General features: G+C 41.3%; 1 protein-coding gene across 2 annotated transcripts in view; it reads left to right on the forward strand.

Moving 5' to 3' along the window:
- The window catches only part of ano3 (anoctamin 3), a 113,766-nt gene extending 107,962 nt beyond the window's left edge, over positions 1–5,804 (forward strand). For both annotated transcript variants that reach the window (XM_051099491.1, XM_051099492.1), the window contains 6 exons: positions 40–185; positions 587–739; positions 1,013–1,160; positions 1,536–1,622; positions 1,726–1,831; positions 4,317–5,804. In XM_051099491.1, coding sequence (XP_050955448.1) covers positions 40–185; positions 587–739; positions 1,013–1,160; positions 1,536–1,622; positions 1,726–1,831; positions 4,317–4,499 — 823 coding nt within the window. In that variant the 3' untranslated portion in view covers positions 4,500–5,804. The remainder of the gene's footprint in view (positions 1–39; positions 186–586; positions 740–1,012; positions 1,161–1,535; positions 1,623–1,725; positions 1,832–4,316) is intronic.
- The last annotated feature ends 2,023 nt before the right edge of the window (positions 5,805–7,827 follow it).

The raw sequence follows: 7,827 nt of genomic DNA on the forward strand, positions 1-7,827 counted from the left end.
ATCAAATAATTTTTTTTTCCCCTTTTGTTCCTTGCTCAGACTGCTGCAGAACTGGTGGTCTCGTCGTAAGATGAAACGAGCAGGAGAGCAGAGTAACAGTAAAGAAGAGCTGCCGCAGTGGGATAGAGACTGGAACCTGCAGCCCATGAATGCACATGGCCTGGTGGACGAATACCTGGAGATGGGTGAGTTCTGCTTGACAACACCTGTTGTGAGATCTTGTGAAGTGTGTAATTTTAAAGCAGAAGTAAGTTACAAAGTTTACATTTGTTAAACTATGTTAATAGCTGCCTTAATAATAAAACACATCTGATTTAATGTAACTGACAGTTGAAGGTAACTGTTCTGCAACTAAATACTGAGATTTGTTACTGCCACAGTAACACAAAAACGCATGTTATAGTATGTTCATCAGGGCAGCATGCATGCAATGGATCGTGCAAGCATTTGTATCAGTATTTCTGCCACAAACAAGCAATTCTCAGACTGATTTCCCCCAAAAAGAGTGAATGTTTGATTATATTGAGAGCGCTCTAGTTTGTCGCATCATTAGATTGGCTACAAGTTTCATATGTTTTCTGTACAGTTCTACAGTTTGGTTTCACTACAATCTTTGTGGCGGCATTTCCTCTGGCTCCTCTGCTTGCTCTGCTCAACAACATCATCGAAATCCGATTAGACGCCTACAAGTTTGTCACGCAGTGGAGGAGACCAATGCCCGCCCGCGCTACTGACATCGGTCGGTCCTTTTCACCTCAATTAGCCTGCTGCCAGTTTATTCCAATCTAAATGCAAGAAACACAATAGTCGTTTGTTGTAATTACATTTATTTATTTTTTTTTAAATAAAGATTATTAGCATAAATATTCAGAATATACAGGATAAGGTAATGCTTAATGTTCTTTAATGTAGCAAAATATTTGACAGATTTTAGGTATTATCTGTCCTAGTAAATTATGAGTGTTTTTATCTTCTTCTTCTTCTTCTTCTTCTTCTTTTTTTTTTAAATTAGGTATCTGGCATGGTATCCTGGAGGGAATTGGAGTTGTTGCTGTCATAACAAATGCCTTCGTTATTGCTATCACTTCAGATTACATCCCTCGCTTCGTCTATGCTTTCAAATATGGGCCCTGTGTGGACAAGGGTTACCGTCACGAGAAGTAAGATTTCAAAATAACTGCAAGCATCAATTACAAGGCCTAACACAGCAGTGGCATGTGCATTGTAAAGCTGAGCAGATTTATTTGGTTAGCACCTCTGGTGTGATGGGTGTTTTGCCAAGGGTTCAGGCTTCACCATCTACTTTGTGAGTGTATTTCAGGGAAACTATTTGAAAACTCATAAGTTAAATTGACAGATTTTTTTATGGAAATTATCTGCATCAACTCAAATTGGACTAACTGTATTTAGACATATAAAATTATCAAACGTAATTATGAAACTTAAGAGGTTGCATTCAAAATCCTAAATCCAGTTTTGTGTGAAACTCTGTGTTGCTAATGCTGTGTATTCGCATTTTGTGTGTCTTTATACAGATGTCTAAGAGGGTACTTGAACAACAGCTTGTCTGTTTTTGATATGGGCGAATATAAAAATGGAAGTTATCATCCTTGGTACTGCAGGTACTGCAACACTCATGCTACAGTTTTATGTTGTTATACGCTTGTTCTTAAGTTGGGTTTTGTCTTTTATCTCAAGGTAAATTTGTCTTATTCCTCTCCATAGGTATCGGGATTACCGAGCGCCTCCATGGAGTCCTGAACCCTATGAGTTCACCCTGCAGTTCTGGCATGTTTTGGCTGCCAGATTAGCCTTCATCATAGTCTTTGAGGTCAGTGCTACTTAACGCTTTTACAATATTATCTGAGTAATTTACACCATTAGCAATCTCAACCAACATTTAATGGGAGACACTGTAAGCACAAAATTGGCTTGAGGTATAGGCAGTGGGTTAAAGTGGTGCCATGACCCGGATAAAACCACCTGTAACAGAGGCCAGCTGGTATGTGATAACTGTGCAAATTAATCTCACTCTCCTGGCCTCAAGAGGTGCACTAGCCACTGATTCAAGAGGCTTGCAGCAACCTGAGAGGAACGGGTTAAAGTGGTGCCATGACTTGTTTGGAGTGACCTGAGAGAAACGGGTCAAAGTGGTGCCATGATCTGGATAGGAATGAGGTTTAGGATGGTGAGTGTAACAGAGGCCAGCTGGTGTGTGGTAACTGTGCAGGGTAACTTCACTCTCCTGGCCTCAAGAGGTGCCCTAACCACTGATGCAAGAGGCTTGGAGCAACCTGAGAGGAACGGGTTAAAGTGGTGCCATGACCCGCTTAGAGTGACCTGAGAGAAACGGGTTAAATTGTTTGGAGTGACCTGAGAGAACCGGGTCAAAGTGGTGCCATGATCTGGATAGGAATGAGGTTTAGGATGGTAAGTGTAACAGAGGCCAACTGGTGTGTGGTAGCTGTGCAGAGTAACTTCACTCTCCTGGCCTTAAGAGGTGCATTAGCCACTGATTCAAGAGGCTTTGAGTGACCTGAGTAAAGTGGTGCCATGACTTCCTTGGAGTGACCTGAGAGAAACTGGTTAAAGTGGTGCCATGACCCGGATAGGAAGGAGGTTTAGGATGGTGAGTGTAACAGAGACCAGCTGGTGTGTGATAACTGTGCAGGTTAACCGTACTCTCCTGGCCTCAAGAGGTGCCCTAACCACTGATGCAAGAGGCTTGGAGCGACCTGAGAGAGACGGGTTAAAGTGGTGCCATGACCCATTTGGAGAGACCTGATAGAGACGGTTTAAAGTGGTACCATGACTGGGATAGAGGTGAGGTTTAGGATGATGAGTGTAACAGAGACCAGCTGGTGTGTGATAACTGTGCAGGGTAACCTCACTCTCCTGGCCTCAAGAGGTGCACTAGCCAATGATGCAAGAGGCTTGGAGCGACTCGAGAGGAATGGGTTAAAGTGACCCACTTAGAGTGATCTGAGAGAAACAGGTTAAATTGGGACCATGGCCCGGATAGGAGTGAGGTTTAGGATGGTGAGTGTAACAGAGGCCAGCTGGTGTGTGATAACTGTGGAGAGTAACCTCACTCTCCTGGCCTCAAGAGGTGCACTAATACAAGAGGCTTTGAGTGACCCGAGAGGAATTGGTTAAAGTGGTGCCATGACCTGCTTAGTGACCTGAGGGAAACGGGTTAAAGTGGAGCCATGACACGGATAGGAGCAAGGTTTAGGATGGTGAGTGAAACAGAGGCCAGCTGGTGTGTGATAACTGTGCAGGGTAACCTCACTCTCCTGGCCTCAAGAGGTGCACTAATGCAAGAGGTTTGGAGCGACTCGAGAGGAACGGGTTAAAGTGGTGCCATGAACCGTTTGGTGTGACCTGAGAGAAACGGGTAAAAGTGGAGCCATGACCCGGATAGGAGTGAGGTTTAGGATGGGGATTGTAACAGAAGCCAGCTGGTGTGTAATAACTGTACAGGGTAACCTCACTCTCCTGCCCTTAAAAGGTGCACTAGCCACTGATACAAGAGGCTTGGAGTGACCTGAGAGGAACGGGTTAAAGTGGTGCCATGACCCGTTTGGTGTGACCTGAGAGAAACGGGTTAAAATGGAGCCATGACCCAGATAGGAGTGAGGTTTAGGATGGTGAGTGTAACAGAGGCCAGCTGGTGTGTGATAATTGTGTAGGTTAACCTCACTCTTCTGGCCTCAAGAGGTGCACTAGCCACTGATGCAAGAGGCATGGAGTGACCTGAGAGAGACGGGTTAAAGTGGTGCCATGACCGGGACAGAGGTGAGGTTTAGGATGGTGAGTGTAACAGAGGCCAGCTGGTGTGTGATAACTGTGTGAGGTAACCTCACTTTCCTGGTCTCAAGAGGTGCACTAGCCACTGTTGCAGGAGGCTGTGGCTTTTAACATTCCTCTTAACAGGCCTGACTCGCATGTCGGCTATCACCTATTCAAGCCATGCTTGGAGAGGATAGAGAGGAACTGGTAACACTATCACAGTGTACCTAATCTCAGAAGCAAGACTTTTGACTTTTGGAAGATAGACTTATTCTGGCCAAGAACCAACGGAATATGTCCTTGTTCAGAAACAAATGTTAAGCAGAATTCTTAAAACGTTAGGAAAAAAGTACCCGAATGACCTATTACTACTGTTTAGATTCTGAAATGCTCATTGTCAAGGGACCATGATGCCACTGTTTTTCCTTTACACATGGTGAATTTAGTTACTTCTCAATACTGCAGTAAAATATAACATTATTTAATGTTTATGAATTTCCCATTTTCTGTTGTATTCTCCATAGCACCTGGTGTTTGGCATTAAAACCTTCATAGCCCACATGATTCCAGACATGCCCAAAGACCTGTGTGATCGCATGCGCAGGGAGAAATACCTGATGCAGGAGATGATGTATGAGGCGGAACTGGAGCACTTGCAGAAAGAGCGTAAAAAGAATGGCAAACGTTATCACCATGAGTGGCCTTAGCCATGCTTGTCCATAAATACACACATAAATGCCCACTGGAGAGCCACATACACTTCCCACAAAAGCACATAAAGACTTGAGAGTGACGAACAACACATGCACAACTGCAACACATATGTGAACACAGACATTCATGTACAACCGTTCTGCTACCTTGGACAGCTAGCTTTATTGACTCCATGCATGGGCTGCCCACTTTTCATTGCTGTGACAAACCAGGGAGCGGATTCAGTGCTTGAGGTTAAAACCTGATCTCCAGGTGGCCCTTTAGAGCCAGGAGTTGGCAGCTGTACTCTGCACCAAAGAGGTTCTTCTCAGTCGCATGATCCCTACCTGAGACCTCCGATTATCCTATATTTTCACCCTGCTGAGTGCTTTTATACACTAGAGCAGTAGTTCTCAAACTGTAGTGATTGGCTTCTTAACTGTTGGCTCATTTAAGTGCATTAGCTAAAAGTAGCTATGAAAGCAGTCTGGCGAAGTTATGGATTGGGAAAAAGATGTTTGAGAACCACTGTACTAGAGAAAGCTCTGATTGGGCGTTTTGTCGATAGAAAAGTGTCTTGAGGGCATGGCACAAATGGGATCAGTTTGAAATCAAGCGGAAATGAAATAAATTGGATTTTCCGAAAGCACAACATGGACCCACCTGCCTTCTTAATAGTCAACTAACATCTGCGCCAGAGTACGCTGCGGTACATGAAGGAGTTTCACTTCCGCAAACCATCGCTTTGTCCACTTGAAGCGTCATCAACATTGATATCAATGGATTACAGTGTTTTCTGTCACACAGAAAATTTCATTGAGAACATTCATTGAACACGTCCTTCCCAGCATGGCCTGCAGTGGCGCTGCTCTTTCATCTGTGTTCTGTTGTAGTTCTGAATGGAGCACTTGTGTGGTTGGATTGTTTACTATGCAGACGAAGGGCTTTTGGAGTTCCTGTTTTCTGCTTGCCTACTTGTCTGCGTCTCTGTGCGTGGCAGCTATCATCCCGCTGTGAAGCAGTTCTCTACCTGGTGACCAGGCAACGTGACGACGTTTACTTACGAACATATTTACCGATACGCCCTCTCTTTTCGCTTGCCAGCATCTCACATTGTGATTCTTGTTACAAAAGTGGTTTCTGGTAAAAGTTACCAAATAAAAATCAGTTTGTTTATGCAAAATGAACAGTTTTTATGTACTACATCGCCTTGAGAAGATATGCAGATCTGTCTTTCAGTACAATAAGTCAATTTGTCAAGGCAAAATAAATAAAACTAATAGCCAATATTGGCAAAATAGTGATATAAGTAACATGCATGTTTTTTTGTTTTTTTTTTTTAACTGCATGTTGTTTCTTTTTTTTTTATAATTAGACTATGTCCTTTGTCCATATGCCTGGTTTTGTAGCGTGTGAGAGCTGAATTGATGTGTGAGTGTAGCTGCGTTTGTTGCTCAGCCGTCATGTATTTTGTGTGCTTATAGTCCCATCGGTCTATGCGCAAGACAGTGGCTGTTTTTGGAACAACATACTAGCATCTCTCCAGTATATAATATGTATGCTGTGAATTTTCTGAATGCGGAAAACACCCAGATGAATTACTAGATTTGCAAAAAGTTTCAGCATACAACCAGAGTGAGCTGTGTGGAATGCAGTATTCCACAATGCAATGCTTTTGACTTAACCTACAGTACCACAGAGCAAGGCAGTGATGAAATACTTTTGTAGGCCAAACCAGAAGTTAGCAGCACCCTGGTTCTGTTGACAAAAACCCAACAGGGTTACCATTGCCTTTTAGATTACTGCAGAAAATAAAATCAGTGACCTCCAAACGTTTATGATCCATACACTTTTTGTTCATTATGATAATCTTCACAATTAACCACAACTTGTATGAATTACAGTCACAGGAAGTAAACAGTTGGCTAAAGCTGGTTCAACATCAGCATTTCTAAGCTTCTGACAAATTCTTTATTTAAAAAACCTTTTCCTTAAAGTTCGAGTTAGCATAGTTTGCAAGAGTGTGATTAAAAATAGTGCAATAGTGTGTTTTCCTGTGTGGTGGGATGTTTAATGATTCCCAACCTTCTCTGTATTCCCATTTAGCCACTTGTAAGCAATTGCCTTTTTCAAATAAAAAATCACTGATGTATTTTATGTTGTAATATAAAACCTTGAAAATATAAATTGTGTTAACCACAGACCTTAGTTCAGGGATTTAAACAAAAAACTCATTAAAAACTCACTGACTTCAGAATGATGCAACTGGAAGTGCTAAAATACTAGTTTCCAGGCTTTGGCCTATAAATAATATGTCATCCCTGTTGTATTCTATTTCCAGTGCGGTAATGAACTAGAACTAATATAATGATCATCAAATCCTTCTTGATTTATTATTTGATTGGAATACCAAAAATGTGTTAAAAATGCGGACTTATAATTTTTATTTCCATTTACTCCCTGAATCAATGAGTTTTGTAGCAACAATGTAGCATACTACAGTTTGAAGCATTTATTGTTTTATAATGGATGCTGTTTCACACACTATAATAGTATTCAGTATACATAAACTGTGCAGTATGAAGTAAGCAGTAAGCTAGTGTTTGACTCCAAACATAGTCAACTACTGTAAAATATCAAACAGGTACATCCCATTAATCTGTCCACCATTATCTATATAGTTGGAGCTTAAACGTGTTATGATAGAATTAACATTGGGACAGGGGACATGGAAGACAAATTATGTTATTGTACATGTTGCTTTTTTGTTTGTTTTTGTTTTCTTTGTATTAATGTAAAATATTGTATTTTCTGTACATTTCTCTTTTTTGGGTATGTATGTGTGCATGTTTAAAAATATGTGTTCATAATTGTGTGTTCGCATGTGTGTGTTTGAGAGAGAGAAAGAGCGAGAGACAGTTTTGTAAAGCTGATGAAGCAAGTGCTCCCAGCATGCATTTCATTCTTACACAGTTTTTCAAAGGCAATGACTATGTTCGAAATAGCATACTACCCTACTACTCGTACTTTTTTTTTTTTGTTTGTTTTCAGTATGTATTATATACTGTGCAAAGTATTTGAATTTTGTGTGCATGGACTATTAAGACTTACTACATGTGCTGTAATCTGCATTATAGAGCAGTGCTTGAGATGGTGTCCCATAATGCAGTGTGTTCAAGCTGACCTTACATTTCGGTGTTACAAATGCACTGAAAGTAATACTGACCATGATTTTCTCAACACATTCTCTGATCAGACTGAGAAAAAGTTAGGGCAATATAAAGGGGTTTATTTCAAAGAGATAACTAGATACCACTTAGTTTAATTCAGTTTAACATGCAA

Source organism: Labeo rohita, chromosome 25, assembly GCF_022985175.1.
Source record: "Labeo rohita strain BAU-BD-2019 chromosome 25, IGBB_LRoh.1.0, whole genome shotgun sequence".
In the NCBI taxonomy this organism is placed as follows: domain Eukaryota; kingdom Metazoa; phylum Chordata; class Actinopteri; order Cypriniformes; family Cyprinidae; genus Labeo; species Labeo rohita.